The 19755-nt window shown below is 42.7% G+C and overlaps 1 protein-coding gene across 4 annotated transcripts in view; it reads left to right on the top strand.

The window, feature by feature from the left end:
* The window catches only part of tarbp1 (TAR (HIV-1) RNA binding protein 1), a 170546-nt gene that overhangs the window by 111523 nt on the left and 39268 nt on the right, over positions 1–19755 (top strand). For all 4 annotated transcript variants that reach the window (XR_013499614.1, XM_078229496.1, XM_078229497.1 and 1 more), the window contains 2 exons: positions 10680–10874; positions 17507–17631. Coding sequence is in view for 3 of the 4 variants with exons in the window: in XM_078229496.1 (XP_078085622.1) it covers positions 10680–10874; positions 17507–17631 (320 nt within the window). In the remaining variant the exon portion in view is untranslated. The remainder of the gene's footprint in view (positions 1–10679; positions 10875–17506; positions 17632–19755) is intronic.

Here is a 19755-nt window from a genome sequence, read left to right as displayed (position 1 = left end):
TGGCCAGCATTTATTACCCATCCCCAGTTGCCCTTGAACTGAGGGGCTTGCTAGGTCATTTCAGAGGGCAGTTCAGACTCAACCACATTGCTGTGGCTCTGGTGTCACATGTAGCCCAGACCGGATAAGGATGGCAGATTTCCTTCCCCCAAGGACATTAATGAACCAGATGAGTTTTTGCAACAATCGACGCTGGTTTCATGGTCATCAGTAGATTCTTAATTCCAGATATTTTTATTGAATTTAAATTCCACCATCTGCCGTGGCGGGATTCGAACCAGGGTCCCCAGAACATTAGCTGAGTTTCTGGATTAATGGTCTAGCGACGATACCACTCGACCATCGCCTTCCCTATATAATTATTTTTATATATCTCTCTCAAGTGGGCAATCTACTCACATTTCCTTTTGCAGCCACAGTCTGAAGGAGACTTCACATTGTCCTCCTGGCATCTGATTCTTGTGCCACCAACTTTACTACGGAAGTGAACTTGTTGGGATTCAGCAAGTCTAGCAGTGAGGAAGACGTGATTAAAAATTGGGTTTCATGGATGCCTGTTTTTTAAAAAAAACACCAAATTTACTTCAGTTGGGCTGTGCAAGACAGTGAAGTTGGCAACTGCGGTGCCTCGAACACCAGTCTCATCAAAACCACTTTTGAGACCAGTAGATAGCATGCAATGGTGTTTCTGTTCTAAAGCAGCATTCTTGCCCCTCATGAGGTTTGAACTACCAAACACTGCGCTGATTCCAAAAGAAAATATTTGGCCTGTGTGCGGGTAGCTACCGTCATGAACGCACAGCATACACCTCACTGCTGGTGGTTTACCAGTGAACTGGCTCCAGTGTCATGGCCAAGAATTGCACATTCCTGACACACAACTACACAGAATAAGAGCTTAGTGTTGGTGGGGGTGACAAATTAGCATGGATAAAGGATTGGCAAACTGACCGAAAACAATTGGGATAAATTAATCAATTTTAACTTGGCAAAGCATGACTAATGGAATGCCACAGTGATCAGTGCTGGGACCTCAACTGTTTATAATCTGTATTGATGACTTTGATGAAGGGACTGACTGTATTGTAGCCAAATTTGCTGATGGTACAGAAGTAGATAGCAAAGCAAGTTGTGAGTAGCATGCAAGGTGTCTGCATTGTGATATGGATTGATGTAGATATTGCATTGGTTCAGCCAAGGTTCACTAGATTGATTCTTGGGATGAAGGGATTGTCTTATGAGGAAAGGTTAAATAGATTGGGTCAATCTATTGGAGTTTGGAAGAATGAGAGGTGATCTTGTTGAAACATAAGATTCTGAGGGGTGTTGACTGGGTAGAAGCTGAGAGGAATGTCCACTCTTGGGGAATGTGGAACGCGGAATAATAAAAATAAGAGGTCTCACATTTAAGATGGTTGTGAGGAAAAATTTCTTTTGAGTGTCATTAGTCTTTGGAATTCTCCTCACAGAGAGCAGTGGAGGCTGGGCCTATGTTCAATGCTGAATTAGTCAGATTTTTGGTCTATAAAGGTGCCAAGGATTATGGGAAGAAAGTACAGTTAAGACCACAATCAGATCAGCCATGATCGTATTGCCTGACGGAGCATGCTTGGGATACTAAATGGCTCCTGCTCCCATGTCTTTTGTTCAATGTGTTGTCACTGCATTGTTTTTCACACTTCTGGTAAACGTCAGGTTCTACTAGGCCAAATCCTGACTTTTTAAGTCAGGAGAGGCAGAGTACCAGGCTCAGGCAGCTGAAGGTACAATCGGCAATGATAAGGGGAATGAAGTTCCAGTGCAAGTCAGGGAGGATAGGACTGATGAGTGAATTGGATTTGGTACAGGATAGGATACAGCCAGCAAGGTTTGAACAAGCTGAAGCTTATGGAGGGTAGAGAATGGTAGGCCAACCAGAAGAGCGTTGGAATAATGGAGACTAAAGGTGACCGAAACAGCAATGAGAGTAGTTTTAATTGAATTGATGCCAAATTGTTTCTCGATTTTTATGCTCGAACAGTAATCCTCAACTGTATTTATCCAAGGCCATTCCATCTGGCAGAGACATCTTTCATTCATCACAAAAAGTAATGATCAGTGCAGATGATGGAGGCTATTTGGCTCACCAAACTCATTCTGGGTTATAATCAAAAGTAGACCTCAGAGATTAAAGGAACACGTTGTACAATTGTATTCAATTCCTTAAGAGGTTAATAATCAATGATCTTGGGCTTTAAAATACATTTTAACTCACTTTTTTTTTCTCGAGTGAAAACCTGTCATGAAATAACCTGATCCTTTCCATTAGACATGGTCAAAAAAGTCTACATATGTTCTCCTCACTATGATGCCATAAAATGTAAACACTTTGCCAAGATCTTTCTGGATTTTGACAAGTTCCTGTCATGAGCTACTGGATTCACTTCAGAAGTGGTTGTGCTGGGAAATACTTTTGTCATGAAAAGCATAAGAATTTATAGCATCTTAAAAATACCACTGCTGCCCATCTGCCCAGCCCCCGTGGCTTTCCTTGGATCTGTTTCTGTTGCCAGAAGAATTGTCATACTGCAAGCTGCTTGTGGTTCTGACTGAATGTGTCCATAGAATGAAATTATTACCTAAATGCTGAAAAGACTCGCACCCTTAAGCATTGCAGCAGATGTTAAACATCCATCCTAATTATTTTCAACTTCCACCCATCGTAAGAGGGCAATCTGAGAAGTGGAAAAAAAAAACCCCCCTGAAGGATGCAAGTTGGCTTAAAACTGAGGTGAACCACAAAATAGTGAATATTCAGAGTGATGACTTCCTCCCAAGTGTTCACAAGCAGCAATATAATGTAAGCTACTTACTTCAGAAAAAAAATCTGAAGTAATAAAATTGCAGAGCCGAGACCTCAGGCTGGTTAATAGGGCTCAAAACAAATAATCACTAGATAGAGATGGTATTTATTCCACATTAAGAGACAAGTTAGGAGATTTGTGAAGCCCTGACAATTATTATGATGGAGATACTCGGTGAACATGTTATAAACTGAGACATTTTTGGACCCGTTTGTAATTTTCTTATAATTGTGCTGCTTTTTCACTCTATTGTTCAATTTCTGAATTGATTTTGTTTCGAGTTGAACGAAGCAATTGCATTTTGTAGGCCTCGACTAATGACGTTTGGTATCATATCAGATGGTTGATAATGTATCTGCAGTCAAGTGCCAATGTTAATTTTATGCATTCAGTTTTGCATTAAATATAACATTGCTGCTTAATTGGGTGTTGAGGGACTCGGATGCTTTCCGACTGTACATTTTGTTATGTGTAACAGAATTTGTGCAGGCCTTAAAGACAAATTTGAAGACAGGACTCATAAAAGAGTCAACTGCTCTGGTATGTTACAGTAGCATAGGGGGTTTTGTTCGTGGATTAGTCAGCCAGAGGCCTGGGCTAATATTCCAGAGATAGAAGTTTGAATCCCACTGCACTAGCTGGTTAATTAACGAGCTTTTTATTTCCGATTTACTCATCTGTAAAGGTAACCATGAAAGTAATAGACTGTTGTAACAGCTGAACTGATTCACTAATGTTGTCCTTACCCAGCCTGATCTATATATTATTCCAGACCCAAAGCAATGTGGTTGGCATTTAATGACTTTCTGAAAATGGCTTAGCAAGTCACTCTGCTGCCTTGATCAAATACTGGTAGTCATGATGTGGAGATGCCGGCGTTGGACTGGGGTAAACACAGTAAGGAGTCTAACAACACCTAGTCAACTAGACTGCTTGTTAGCAGATTTCCCACTCACCTGACGAAGGAACAGCGCTCCGAAAGCTAGTGGCGTTTGCTACCAAATAAACCTGTTGGACTTTAACCTGGTGTTGTTAGACTCCTTACTATGATCAAAAACTGCCATGGTGGACTTTAGTTCACCACTACCTTTTCAAAGGTAATTGAGGATAGACAATAAATGCTGGCCTTGCTACCAACTTGGAAATATCACCACACAATGTCCATATGACACAGTTGTACAGTTTTGGTCGCCTTACTGATGGAAGGATATACTTGCGTTGGAAGCAGCTTAGAGAAGGTTCACTTAAAAGATGCCCGAGATGAAGAGGTTGTCATGAGGAAAGATTGAGCAGGTTGGGTCGACACTCATTGGAGTTTAGAAGAATGAGAGGAGATCTTATTGAAATATAAGATATTGAGGGGGCTTGCCAGGATAAGTACTGGGAGGATGTTTCCCCTCGAGGGAATCAAGAACTAGGGAGCGCAGTTTAAAAATAAGGGGAGATGAGGAGGAATTTCTTTCGGAGGGCTGTTAATCTTTGGAATTCTCCTCCATTGAAGGCAGTGGAGGCCGGGTCAATGTATTCAAGGCTGAGTTAGATAGATGGACATGGGAATGGAGGTTAATGGGGAACAGGCTGGAAGTGGAGTCAAGGCCACAATCAGATCAGCCGTGGTTTTATCAAATGGCAGAGCCGGCTTGAGGGACCAAATGACTTACTCATTGGAAAAAATGTTGCTTAAGTAATGTACAGCTAAATTAACTTAAGTCCCAAGATTCATGAAGTTGCAGAAGCAATGAAAATGGGTTCACCCCACCAACTCCTCTTATAAAATTCTGTGGCAAAGACATAGTTAGTGGGTGATTTGCTTCTCTGCAGTGATATTTGTTGCCTCATTATAACTGAATTTTATTTTCTTTTACTTTCATCTGAGGGCGTACAACTTCCAAAAACTTATCATTCCTTGAACTTGATGAGGTTTGCTAAGGCATTCTAGCATTATGTATATATAAGGGCGGCACGGTAGCACAGTGGTTAGCACTGCTGCTTCACAGCTCCAGGGACCTGGGTTCGATTCCCGGCTTGGGTCACTGTCTGTGTGGAGTTTGCACATTCTCCTCGTGTCTGCGTGGGTTTCCGCCGGGTGCTCCGGTTTCCTCCCACAGTCCAAAGATGTGCGGGTTAGGTTGATTGGCCATGCTAAAATTGCCCCTTAGTGTCCTGGGATGTGTAGATTAGAGGGATTAGTGGGTAAAATATGTTGGGATATGGGGGTAGGGCCTGGGTGGGATTGTGGTCGGTGCAGACTCGATGGGCCGAATGGCCTCTTTCTGTACTGTAGGGTTTCTATGATTTCTATGATAATTCTTTACAAATTCATAGAGCTTTTGTGGGGTCAATGAATATGTAGAAAGGCTTTACACTATTCAACCCTTTTCGAAGTACAATCTTTCAACACAAGTGACTGCAGGGAGGGGGAAAGTAAGGCAAAAAATGTGGCTACAGTGGAATGAGTTAGGGTGGCACAGTGGTTAGCACTGCTGCCTCATAGCACCAGAGAGCTGGGTTCGATTCCCGCTTGGGTCACTGTCTGTGTGGAGTTTGCGCATTCTCACCGTGTCTGCGTGGGTTTCCTCCGGGTGCTCCGGTTTCCTCCCACAGTCCAAAGATGTGCAGGTTAGGTTGATTGGCCATGGTAAATTGCCCAAAGTGTCAGAGGGGCTAGCTAAGGTAAATACATAGGATTGTGGGGATAGGGCCTGGGTGGGATTGTGGTTGGCGCAGACTCGATGGGCCAAATGGCCTCCTTCTGCATTTAAGGATTCTATGAGTGATTGGAGTTCTTTCGATCCCACAGGAATCACTCTAAGTTAACCCCCCCACAATTTTTGCAGTAAATCTCTGCCTCTGTTTTCTCTTGAAGCATTGTCTGCTGCTGGGGTGCGGTTCAGTGAGATTATCTTGCCTGATGACTATTGCTGACCTGTGTGTTGATTGTTTATCCTTATGGTAAGGGAGTGGAAAGGTGAAATTGTGGCTAAACACTCCCCAGGCCTGAGGGCCACTTGTGCATTTTCCAGTAGGATGGCCAACAGGAGCAGGAACTCTGGCTGATTATTGAAAAGCTTCATAGAATCATAGAAACCCTCCAATGCAGAAGGAGGCCATTCGGCCCCTCAAGTCTGCACCAATAAAAATCCCACTCGGGCCCTATCCCCGAAACCCCACACATTTACATTGCTAATCCCTCTAACCTGCACATCCCGGGACACTAAGGGGCAACTTAGCACGGCCAATCAACCTAACCTGCACATTTTTGGACTGTGGGAGGAAACCGGAGCACCCGGAGGAAACCCACACAGACACGGGGAGAATGTGCAAACTCCACACAGTGACCCAAGGCGGGAATCGAACCTGGGTACCTAGAGCTGTGAAACAGCAGTGCTAGCCACTGTGCTGCCCTTATGTAGACATCCAGAGGGGTTGGAGGAGGGGAGGGTGGCAACCATGCAGTTAATATGAAGGCCCGTGTTGCTGATGAGTTCTGTCTGACCACTCCAATGCCCTTGGAGCGTTCTGAAGTTTCACTCAGGCTTGATATGTTTGACGATCATCAGCTTGTCTTGTGTATTTATGAAATAATTTCTATTCCTTAAAATTTAAATATATATCACAGTTTTAGCTTTGATTTCTTTGTGCTTCTTTGAGTTTCAACTTAATCTCTTCACTGATGTTCTGTACATAGCTAGATGTTTAAGACGACTTTGCAAATTGTAATTTTACTTTCTCTAATCATCCACCAGGCTTACTAGCGCGTGTTCAGTTTTCTTTCCCGCAGATATGATCTTGCTGAGCTGTAATATTCAAAATGCTAAATACAGACTGACATGCTTTAATAGTCTTCGAGCAATATAGAAATCAAACAATGTGAAATGCAAATCAGCTTCCTTTTTGCAAAGAGAGATCAGCTCTCAAAATAGAAATATGGAGATAGAACTTGGGAACACTGCAGCAGGTTATTCTGACAAGGCAGTTCTGCCTATTAAAATATTTGTGTAGGAGACGCATTTCAGTTTATCCAGTTCTGGCAACATTCATCAAATCCAAGTAGTAAATACAGAATTTTAGACTTGAACAAAGCTGGAAAAGAACATCAAGTGGATTCCACGTTCTTCAATCAGGTGTGCTTTGTGTCGAATTTGTCAGTGCAGAGTAAAGTTGGAGAAACTTCATAAACCATACAAGTTTACACAGAAGGAAGCTACTCAGTTTGTCTTTACACAAGAGCAGTGTAAAATTAATCCCACCACTTCATTTTATTCTCGTGCTGCCTTCCTTCAATTTTTACTGAAAATCAGAAAGTCCTCAATGACAGTCTGTGGCAATGCATCCCATGCTCCAGGAATCCTCTGCATAATTAAATGAATGGAATCATGTACGTAATCCTGCGGCTGGTTAAGGAGGTGATGTTAAACTTAAATAACACACGAGTTTGGCCTCAGTCAGAGGCAGTTCTGTGTGCTGCGTGTTAGGAAAGATGTGAAGGGATTGCAGAGAGTGCAGAAAAAATTCACAAGAATGGTTCCAGGGATTAGTTAAAAAGATAGACTGGAGAAGTTGGGACTGCTTTCCTTTGCGAAAAGAGACTGAGAGAAGATTTGATAGAGGTATTCAAATCATCATGGATCTTCAGGATAGATGGTGAGAATCTCTTCCCACTCGTGAAAGAATCGAGAATGAGAGGACACACATTTAAAGTAACTGGCAAAAGAACCAAGATGTGGATCTGCCTGAGAATGTGGTGGAAGCATGGTAAATCGAGGCATTCAAAAAAGGGCTATGAACTGAAAAGGAAGAACGTGCAGGATTACAGGCAGATGGTGGGGAATGGAGCTAGCTGCATTGCTCTTTCAAAGAGCCAATCCAGACATGGTGGGCTGAAGGGTCTTCTATGAATCATTCTGTGAAGATGTTTCTCCGAGTCTCTCCCCTCCCTCTCCAAGAGTAAAGAACCCTTTCACCTTATATATAGGACATTGGTGAGGTCATACCTCGAGTACTGTGTACAGTTTTGTGTCCTTACCTGAAGAAGGCATGCTTGCCCTAAAGGGAGTGCAACAAAGATTCACTAGATTGGTTCCTGGAATGATGGATTGTGCTGTGAGTACAACTGCAGAGACATGATCTAATTGAAACTTGTAAGGGCTTGCCAAGGTAGACATGAGGAACTGTTTCCCCTGGTTGGGAATTTAGAACATTGGGCCACAATCTCAGGATACAGCCATTTAGGACTGCGAGGAAAAATTTGGGATAGATCGATCAGTGCAAACTACCAGAAAAGACTGAATACCAAGACTGTTCAATAGTTCAAATCTTGTCTTGTGGGTAGGGACAATCCAGAATAGTTACTGAATGTCACTCCTTCAATTCACCTGAATGATTGTGTGGGGTTAAGGGATGGGGGAGGGGAGAGGGCCTGGGTAAGATATTCTGTCAGAGAGTCGGTGTGGACCGAAGAAGCCATTCGGCCCTATAGGGATTCTATGATTCTGTGAAGAGAAAATGTTTCACTCATAAGGTGTGAACTTTGAAATTCTCTACCCCAGAGGGTTGTGGATGATCAGTTGTTCAAGATGGACAGTTTTCTGTGTATTATAAGATATGGGGATAATGCGGGAAAGTCGGGTTAGAGAAGAATAGACTTGAACAGTGCAGCAGGCTTCAAGACCAAATTGCCAATCCTGCTTCTAGTTCCTTTGTTCTTTTCATGACAGTAAATCAAATCATCTTGGTTAATATTAGTTCTTCAAGATCTGTGACCAGATCAATTTTTATGTGGTAAATGAAGTCTCAGCAGCTACATCCTACCAAGGCAGAGAAATATTCATTTGGCTGCTGCAGAGATTTATTTTCTTCAGGCATCTCTCTGTCCACAGCACCAGCTTATCTTTTCACACAGCCAGCTGCATCTTCAGAAGTCTCAGCTATTACATTTTATCAAATACCTTTTGAGTGCATCAAATCCACCTTATTCCTATTGTCTGTTCATTCAGTCTCATACAAATTACTGAATCATTAAAGCATAAACTTCCCGTTACAAATTATTGTTCGTTGGCTGTCATTTTTAATTTGCAAAAAATGGTATCCCTGATTTTTTTTAAAAATTATTCATTTATGGGATGTGACCATTGCTTGCTTGGCGAGTATTTATTGCCCATCCCTAATTGCCCTTGGGAAGATGCTGATGAGCTGCCTTCTTGAACCACTGCATCCATGTGGTGTTGGTACATGCAGAATGCTGTTAGGGAGGGGGTTCCAGGACTGCTAGGTGGGTGTTCCCATGTGTCTGTTGCCCATGTCCTTCTAGATGGTAGCGGTCTTGGGTTTGGAAGGTGCTGTCTAAGGAGCTTTGATGAGTTCCGGCAGTGCATCTTGTAGATGGTACCCACGGCTGCCACTGTTCGTCAGTGGTGGAGAGAGTAAATGTTTGTGGCAAGGTTGCCAATTAAGTGGACTGCTTTGTCCTGGATGGTGTTGAGCTTCTTTCATGTTGTTGGAGATGCAAGTGGAGAGTATTCCATCACATTTGTAGATGGTGGACGGGCTTTGGGGAGTTAGTGCGTTACTCACCACAGTATTCCCAGTCTCTAACCTACTTTTTTAACCACGGCATTTATATGACTAGTCTATTCAGGTTCTGGTTGATGGTAACCCCCAGGATGTTGGTAGTCTGGATTCAATTATGGTGATGCTATTGAATGTGAAGGGACGATAATTAGATTCTCTCTTGTTGGAGATGGACATTGGCACTTGTGTGGCGCGAATGTTACTTGCCACTTGTCAGCCCAGTCTGGATATTGTCCAAGTCTTGCTGCCTGTGTACATGGGCTGCTTCAGTATCTGAGGAGTCACGAATGATGCAGAACATTGTGCAATCATCATCAAATATCTCCACTTTATACTGGTCTGAGGCTTTCAGTACTGTGAGACTTGATTTGTTGTTCTTGCCTTTTTCTGAACAATCAAGTAAGATTTAGTCATCCATGTGAATAATTGGGACATGTAACATGAAAATCCAGCTGATTCTGACCTTTGAGAAGTGTTATGATTCATTGAAACACAACAGTAAATCTTCGGAGGTTAGATTTGTACACAGGCTACTTACTACACATGAGGTTGAAACCTTGAAACGAAGTGCAAGTATTGGGAACATGCAGAATAAAATATACCTGCACCTACTCAGCATTAATCCCAGCAATGATGGAAACATAAGCAGTATTTCTATTGTTTATGAGGCTTAGATAAGGCCCTCAGAGAATCATAAAATCCCTACAGTGCAGACGGAGGCCATTCAGCCCATCAAGCCTGCACCAACAGCAATCTCACCAAGGCCCTATTCCTATAACCTCACATATTTACCCTACTAATCCCCCTGACACTGAGAGGCAAGTTATCATGGCAATCCACTTAAGCCGTGCATCTTTTTACTGTGGGAGGAAATGGGAGCACCCAGAGGAAACCCACGCAGACACAGAGGACGTGCAAACTCCGCACAGACTGTGACCCAAGCTGGGAATCAAACCCAAGTCCCCAGCGCTGTGAGGCAGCAGTGCTAACCACTGTGTCCTTTTAGTCTAGAAGTGACATACTCCTTGGGCACAGTCCAGCATCTCCCAAGACAGATGGATGCTTCAGATATAAACTTAGTTTATTTCTCTTGTAACTGCCCTTCTGGGACATCCAACAAAAGTGCAAGTTAACCCTATCTTTTGCTTTGATAAAGAAATATTAATAGTGATCACAAAACTAAGCCTTTATGTCTAGTATTGATATTTAACAAATTAGTGGCCTTCCCTGAGCACAAGTTCATTGTTGGTTGCAAATGTTTGACAGGTTATGACCCGGCCGAAGTAGATCAAGATACTGAGTGGACTGATGTACAAAAGAAGATAATGCCATGGAAGAATAGCATCCCAGACCAAGATCTGGAGCTGATGTGTCAGGAAAGAACCACAAAGTTTGGAAAATCATCCAACAGCAGCCTAATTATAGTGGCATCACTTATTGATAAGCCTACTAACCTCGGAGGTAAGCAATCTTTCAAGTTTCAAAGGGTAGCTTTACTTGCAGTATTTTGGTGTGTTTTCCACCTCTGACTTTGGCTTTGATTGGCACCCAGAGATGGCGATATTCTTGCACCTATTTTACCGCTTTAACACGCTCATTTGTGCGCCTTTGTGATGGAGGAGGTGGAATGAGGAAGAAGGTTAAATTGGATGCCAAAGAGAGAATCCACCCTGTCCACCTCCCTATGGGGTGCTTAGACGTTTTTATTTTTGGTTTTGTTTTGTGAACTCGTGTTCATGCCAACGAAAGACCTCATTAACAATGCCAGGACATAAAAGGCAAAACTACATGTTTAGCAGCCATTGTTTGGTCCCCGTTCAAATGAAGGTTCTTTCTTTTGCTTCAGGGGATTATATCACATTTGAAGAACAAGGAGGACCATACAAAATATGTGGGGGATGCATGTCTTGGGGTTCTAATCTGTTATTATATTTTGAAGGAGCATTGCTATTTTGTTAGTGCTTCTTCCATTGGAGGCAATTATGGAACACAACAACAACTTGCATTTATACGGTGCATTTAACATAATGAAACAACTTAATGCGTTTCACAGCAGTGGTATCAATCACAATCTGACACAGAGTCATTTATGAAGTTATCAGGGGAGATGACCAAAAGCTTTGCCAGAGGTGGGTTTTAAGAAGCATCTTTTTCAGTTCTGTTACATAGAGAAGAAGCCAATTCAATACATGTACATATGGGCCATACCTCCATCTTCCGATAGAATTCTCCATTCCAGTAGTCGAGACCTATGGCTATTTGGTCATCTATTTTATCTCAATAAAATGAAAAACAATTTTCATCGATGAGATGAAACCAGTGGAGCCAAACAGCATCCGTGTGAAATAAATCAGACTCTTTTGAAGATTAAGATAGCATTATCCACAGTCCATCAAATATTACGTTGTACTAAATGTCATGGTTTAATTTATTGTGGTCACGGGAGCTGATCAGTATAACGCAAGAGATCATTACTTGCTTACGCTCAGAATTGGAGCTGACTAGGTAATGTTATAATTCAGACCATCTGGCTGTTGCTAAATAATTATAAACCTGCCAGAATCAGTGATTCTTTGCTGTGTTATCTTTATTCTAATTGAACAAAGTAGGGAATTTCTGCCATTCCAGCTTTAGAATTTGTGTTAACAAAGCAATAAAGTACATCACCTGTTCTCCGTCTTCAATGGCTTTGGCCTACGCAGTTTGACTCTGAGCTTCTCAAACAAACCCCCAAAGTGCTTAGAGACTGGATAATCAAATGTTACTTTCTCAAATTAGTTGTGTTATCATAGAAATTTCGGCCCATTGTGCCTGTTCTATTGCCAGCTGCGTTATCTACTGTAATTCCATTTTCCCCTGCATCCTTTAATATTTTTCTTGATGCCTATTTCTCGCTCAGATGCTAGTTTTCAATATCTTGTTGTGATGTTGCTGTACTGTTTAAAAAAACATTTCTTCTGACCACCCTATTTAGTACTGATTCTCAGTTTATGTCCCAATTCTCAAGTAAGAAAGCAAAAGTGGAAAGAAAAGTAAGCCAAAGTAGATATAGATTTGTGTAACTTTTTATTCCCAGAGGGAAGGAGTATCGAGAGGGTGCTATTTTTGTACAGAGAACTTCCCTTAGATTTCCTTTACACTCAGAAGGTACATTTACCTGTATCTATCCTTGTTCACTTTTCATTCCACTTCTCTGCTTTTTTGCTAGACAATCCTTCAGCATGGTGTTAAAAGTCAAGCACGTGAAAGATCAGGAGATACCTTGCGTTCCCGTATCTGACATTTGCTGAAATTCTCCCACCTAGCCCACTGCTGGGATTCTCCGGTCTCGCTGCAGTGAGTGGAGATTTGGCTGAGCGTCTCAATTCTCCATTCCCGCTGGCAGGGGTGGCGGGGCTTACATCATCAGTGAATTATAGAGTCATAGAGGTTTACAGCATGGAAACAGGTCCTTTGGCCCAGCTTGTCCATGCCGCCCTTTTTAAAAAAAAATCCCCTAAGCTACTCCCAATTGCCCCGTATTTGGCCCCTATCCCTCAAATTCAGCCAGTGTCAGATACGGGAACGCTCGGGGTTCCTGATCTTTCACGTGCTCGACTTTTAACACCGTCCTGAAGGATTGTCCAGCAAAGAAGTGGAATGAAAAGTGAACAAGGATAGATCCCGATAAATGTACCTTCTGAGTGTCAAGGAAGTCTAAGGGGAGTTCCGGCTGTTGCCACCTCTGCGATCCCTCCCAAGCAAAGTGCCCAGCCAGTACAAACAGAGCTTTTCCTTGCCACCTCAAACCTGGGTTCTGGTTTTTAAGTCCAGGCAAATGTCAGGGAAAAGGTAGTTAGACTACTGCAAGAACGAGGAATCTGCAGGAGGTGCTGAATAACCCAAGGACTCGAGGCTGTGCAGCTTATTTACACATGAGCTGCTTGAATTATAAGCATTATCTTTTCGTTTCTTTTTATGAAATTTGTCACTATTTTGGTCATGTCACATTTTTGATCATTTGTTTTTTTTTCAATAATGCCTGCAGCTACTAAAAAAATATGTGTGTATTAAGTTTCACTTTTAACCTCATTCCTCATGCCGCACACACTCCAGTCATGAGTTACTACTCCCCAGTATTAAATGAGCATCAAAAATCCAGCCATGTATATAAAATGATTACATTTTTAAATTGAGAGCACCTTATTTCAGATTGTATAACACAAAACAATTAAAACCATAATGTGCTATTTCTGGGTAAAAGAAAACACGATGTGTTCCTGCTGCAGCTGCCAGTTCTTCATTGAAATACTTGTGAAGGGTTTTGAATTGAATTTGCAGGCTTCAGTAGTTCTGCCACAGTTCAGTGAGTTTTTAATTTATTTGATTTAATATTACGCACTCTGTATTTAGTTCGATTCAGGTAACTGATTTTGGCGTTCTAAAATTTTTGGTATTAACTTAGCTTTGCAGTTCTGGAAGTTTTTGAGGCGATTGCTTTATCAGAGTAAGGGGATGTTATATTTTTTTTCTCTCAGAACTGTGGTATTATTTGAGCAATGTGTAGAGTCATAGAGGTTTACAGTATGGAAACAGGCCCTTCGGCCCAACTTGTCCAAGGCGCCCCTTTTTTTAACCACTTGCCCGCGTTTGGCCCTTATCCCTCTATACCCATCTTACCCATGCAACCGTCTAAATGCTTTTTAAAAGGCAAAATTGTCCCCGCCTCTACTACTACCTCTGGCAGCTCGTTCCAGGCACTCACCACCCTCAGAGTGAAAAAATTGCCCCTCTGGATCCTTTTGTATCTCTCCCCTCTCACTTTAAACCTATGCCCTCTAGTTTTAGACTCCCCTACCTTAGGGAAAAGATGCTGACTATCCAGCTGATCTATGCCCCGCATTATTTTATAGATCTCTAAGATCACCCTTAACCCTCCTAAGCTCCAGGGAAAAAAGGTCCCAGTCTAACCAGCCTCTCCTTATAACTCAAACAGTTTGATTTTTTTTTATTGGGTAACACTGCAGGTGGCTCTTTGTTTTTCTGTTGTTCTGCTTTCCGGCTCAGGAATTGTCTTTGGTGTTGCAGTACAGGGAAGTCCTGACCATTTTAAAACCTGAAAGGAACTGCTACGCTCGGTTGGTTTATCCATTTAGTCCTCCATGAAAAACTGGCCCGTTGAATTCAATTTTTTTTCAACAACCATCCTCCTAATTAAATTTTAGGTAATTTTGTTTACTACGGACATTTTCCTTCTCGAATGAACCTGTGAAATCACTTCTGATTCGTATGTCTTATAATTTCAAGGCCACGTGTTTTTTTATCCTCTGCTCTCAGCCATCATTGTGCTTTGTGTAAAGTTGTAATTACCTTGAAATGCCTTCACGTTCCAGAAGTTTGGCACCAACACGTTTCTCCAATTGCTCAGTGCGTTTTTCCATTGAGTAACTGAGTTGTGCACACTTGGAAAGTCGGGATTATATTGTTTTTCAGTGCTTGTTTATCCAGCCAAACCAAGTGGTAGGAATGCTGCAGTGTTCCTTGCTTGGCCTTGGTTATGCAAGTGCAAGTCGGCGAAGGTTCCAGTTTCTCATCTCTGTTGGAAGATGATGGGCGTGAATTTTAGTGTTGGCCCTGATTCTCCATGAAATGGAATGATCTACTGACACTCAGGCAAAGCTCTTTCTTGCACAATGCTCACTTACTAGGTGCCTGTGCAATGGCTTGAGAAGAGAGAAGGTAAATTGGACAGTGAAATTAAAATGCTCAACTCTGGGAGCACATTTGCTACTAAAAATTTTTTAATGCACTATATTTGTGTTACTTCTCCTACATATGCACAGCAAGAACCTACTCCTAAAGTGCATTGATATTTCAATACCGTTGCTTTATTTAAACATAGAATCCCTACAGTGCAGGAGGGGGCCATCGAGTCTGCACTGACCACAATTCCACCCAGGCCCTATTCCCGTAACCCATTATATTTACCCTGCTAATCCCCCTGACACTAGGGTTAATTCAGCATGGCCAATCAACCTAACACACACATCTTTGGACTGTGTGGCTTATGGAAATTTATTTTATATTTTCATATGGAATCCTATCATTAAACTGTATTTTCTTGCACCTTGATTGCAAAGTTAGTGTAATAAAACTAAGGAGATAGTCATCGACTTCAGGGAGTGTAGTGGACAACATGCCCCGTCCACATCAACGGGGATGAAGTGGGAACGGCCGAGAACTTCAAGTTTCTAGGTGTGCAAATCACCAACAATCTGTCTTGGTTCCTCCACGCCAATGCTATAGTTAAGAAAGTCCCCCAACGCCTCTACTTTCTCAGGAGGCTAAGGAAATTTGGCATGCCCACTACAACCCTCACCAACCTTTACAGATGCACCATAGAAAGCATTCTTTCCGGTTGTATCACAGCTTGGTATGGCTCCTGCTCTGTTCAAGACAGCAAAAAAACTACAAAGTGTCGTGAATGAAGCCCAGTCCATCATGCACACCAGTCTCCCATTCACTGATTAAGTGTAGACTTCCCGCTGACTTGAAAAAGCAGCCAGCATGATTAAGGACCCCATGCACCCTGAACATACTCTCTTCCACCTTCTTCCATCGGGAAAAAGACACAAAGTCTGAGGACCGGACCAACGAGCTTCTTCCCTGCTGCCATCATTCTTTTGAATGGATCTACTTCATATTAAGCTGATCTTTCTCTACACCCTAGCTATGACTGTAACACTCTCTCCTTTCCTTCTCTATGTGTAGTATGTTTTGTCTGCATAGCGCGCAAGAAATAATGCTTTTCACTGTATACTAATAAAAACAAGTGGAAATTGTACAGTTTCTTTTGGTTTTTTTTTGTTGTTGTGATACCACCACCTCAGCTGTTTAGATTTGCTATCCCATTTACTAATGGTGGTTAAGAGGAAGGAGAGGAGATCTGCTCCCATTGTTCCATCACATCTGAACTGTGCACAAATAACTACCTGATAACTATTTGCCCTGTATCCCAACCGTGCAGAACATGTGTCCCTTGATTGATATTTCACTTGCCTCTGAGTAAGAAGCTTGTAGGTTCAAGACACTCCAGTGCAGCACTGAGGGGGTTGTACCACACTGTCAAAGGTACCGTTTTTTGAATGAGCTATTAAACTGAGGACCTGTCTGTTCTTTTGGGTGGATATACAAGATCCCTGAGACTATTTAGAAGACGAGCAAGGCAATTCTTCTCTACACCCTCGTTGATATTTATCCCTCAAACAAGAGAATTAAAACAAATAATCAGGTGATTATCACATTGCTGTCTGTAGACATTGCCATGCACGAATTGGCTGCTCCATTTCCTACATTACAAAATTATTACACTTCAAAAATACTTCTTTGGCTGGAAAGCGTCTTTGAGTTCCCGAGATTGTGGAAAACGCTTTGTAAATGCAAGTTCTTTTTTTTTTCCTCACGCAGCATGCTCGAGATCAGGAACCCAATGAAATGAGGAATCAAACTCCGCCTTTGGGGCGGCACAGTGGTTAGCACTGCTGCTTCATAGCGTCAGGGACCCGGGTTCGATTCCCGGCTTGGATCACTGTCTGTGTGAAGTTTGCACGTTCTCCCTGTGTTTGCGTGGGTTTCCTCCGGGTGCTCTGGTTTCCTCTCACATTCTGAAAGACGTGCTGGTTAGGTGCCTTGACCCGAACAGGTGCCGGACTGTGGCGACTCGGGGAATTTCACAGTAACTTCATTGCAGTGTTAATGTCAGCCTTACTTGTGACACTAATAAATGAACTTTAATTTTAGGTGTTGGTGGTTCGCATTGTGCCACCCAAATGACAAATGTCATTTGTCGGAAATAATTTGAGAACCGCATGTTAGCTTTCATGAAATTTTGAACTCACGCAGTGTAAACACCTGACAGATTTTTGTTTAGTTTCTGTTTTTAGTCTCAAGGTTTTCTGCTCAACTTGAATGAAAACGCTTTGAGCTTTTATTTTTGATGCTTATTTAATAGCGGTGAGCTGAGAGCAGCTAATTAAATTTCCCCTGGTCTTGGGTGTTCATTATTTTGATTAAGTGTTGTCTTTGATAGCCTGACAGTTGGTGTGTTTTTTCAGGTTTGTGTCGGACATGTGAGATATTTGGGGCTTCTGCACTCGTTGTGAACAATGTGCATTGTGTGAACGACAAGCAGTTTCAGGCCCTCAGTGTGTCTGCTGAACAGTGGCTGCCAGTCATTGAGGTGGGTCAACGTGTTTGTCCTCTTTTTGGTTTCATAGATAGAAATGAGAGAGTGGTTCCATACTGCAAAACTCCAAGCGTAGAAATGGGCTCGAGATGCAAGCTTATATGGGTTATCCCTGGAACAACATACGTGGAATCCTGTCTCATCGAGGTGCAGGTACAACTACAGGGATTCATCAAGATCTGATCAACCCATCTGGTTCACTAATGTCCTTTAGGGAACGGAAGGAAACCTGCTGGTCTGACCTACAGGTGACTCCAGAGCCACAGCAATGTGGTTGATTGGGGGGGGCAGCATGGTGGCACAGTGGTTAGCCCTGCTGCCTCACAGCGCCAGGGACCTGGGTTTGATTCCTGGCTTGGGTCACTGTGTGGAGTTTGCACATTCTCCCCGTGTCTGCGTGGGTTTCCTCCGGGTGCTCCGGTTTCCTCCCACAGTCAAAATGTGTGCGGATCAGGTGGATTGGCCATGCTAAATTGCCCCTTAGTGTCAGGGGGATTAGTAGGGTAAATATGAGGGCGACTGGGATAGCGCCTGGGTGGGATTGTTGTCGGTGCAGGCTCGATGGGCCGAATGGCCTCCTGTACTGTAGGGATTCCATGAACTCGTGTAAGGTTTAAGAAATGTACTTCATGCCTCTCTGTTGTCAACCAAGAAGGTCAAAGCTCATAGTGGTTCAGAGAATATCCAAGTTACTCTTTATCAGTGTAAAGTGGCATATAAATTGAGTAAAATCTCAAAGAAATGAGACGCATGACTTCAGCTTTGTACGACAACAGAGACCTATTTCGGGAGTTTAGTGTGGACGCTTTCAGTGAAAGGAAAGGTGACAGTCTGTATTAGGTCAGGGTAAGGATTATATTTAATATTTAAATCAAAATACTGTGGATGCTGGAAATCCCATCTGAGATCACATCCCAATCGGCTCGAGAACATCATCTTCCCTGCTGCCATCGGACTTTTGAATAGATCCACCATATATTAAGTTGAGCTTTCTCTACACTCTGGCTATGACTGTAACACTACATCTGTACCCTCTCCCTCCCTCTGAATGGTGTGCTTTGTTTGTATAGCACAAGAAGCAATACTCTTCACTGTATCCTAATACATGTGATAATAAATCAAACCAAAATCTGAAATAAAAACAAGAAGATGCTAGGAATACTCAGCAGGTCTTGAAGCATCTGTAGAGGGAGAAATAGAGTTAACGTTTCAGCACCATGACCTTCTGTCAAAACTGGGCAAAGTTAGAAATGTCAAAGATTTTGAATGAGGGAAAGAGAGGAGGGCGAGTGAAAGAACAAAAGGGTGAAGGTCTGTGATAAGTTAGAGGACACGGGAGATTACATGGCAAAAGGTTGTGGAACGAGGCCAAAGGGAATGATGATGGGACAAGCAAAATATCTAAAAATGTGTCCAGAGGAGGTGCAGCTGGCAGGTTGCTGAATCGCTACCATCTGACAGAAAATGAAATGTATGAGAAAACAAAATGGGGGCAGAGGTTAGGATCGAAAATTGTTGAACTCAAGGTTGAGTCTAGAAGGCTGTAAAATGTCCAGTTGAAACCCTTGAGCGAGTTTGCATTGTACTTCACTCGAACACCACAGAAGGCTAAAGACAGAAAGGTCAGATTGTGTTAGACGATTAAAAAGACGGGTGTGTGGAAGCTTGTCTTGAGGTCACATTTGCAGACTGAAGTGCGGTATTATAGAATAATAAAATCCGTACAGTGCAGAAGGGGGCTATTCGGCCCATCGAGTCTGCACCGACAACAGTCCCACCCACGCCCTATCCCCATAATCCCATGCATTTACCCTGCTAATCCCTCTAAGCTATACACCAGGACACTAAGGGGCAATTTAGCATGGTCAATGCACTTAACCTGTGGGAGGAAAGCTGAGCACCTGGAGGAAACCCATGCAGACACGGGTAGAACGTGAAAACTCCACACAGACAGTGACCCAAGCCGGGAATCGAACCCAGGTCCCTGGAGCTGAGAGGCAGCAGTGCTAACCACTGTGCCACCGTCCCGCCCAAAATACAATAACTACAAAGTAATCTCCCAGTCTTTGTCTCCCCAGTGCACAGGTGACCGCATTGTGAGCAATGAATGCAGTACCC

This window comes from Mustelus asterias, chromosome 15, assembly GCF_964213995.1.
Source record: "Mustelus asterias chromosome 15, sMusAst1.hap1.1, whole genome shotgun sequence".
Classification (NCBI taxonomy): domain Eukaryota; kingdom Metazoa; phylum Chordata; class Chondrichthyes; order Carcharhiniformes; family Triakidae; genus Mustelus; species Mustelus asterias.
Note: the sequence above shows the minus strand (reverse complement) of the source record. Positions and strands in the feature narration are given on the sequence as shown.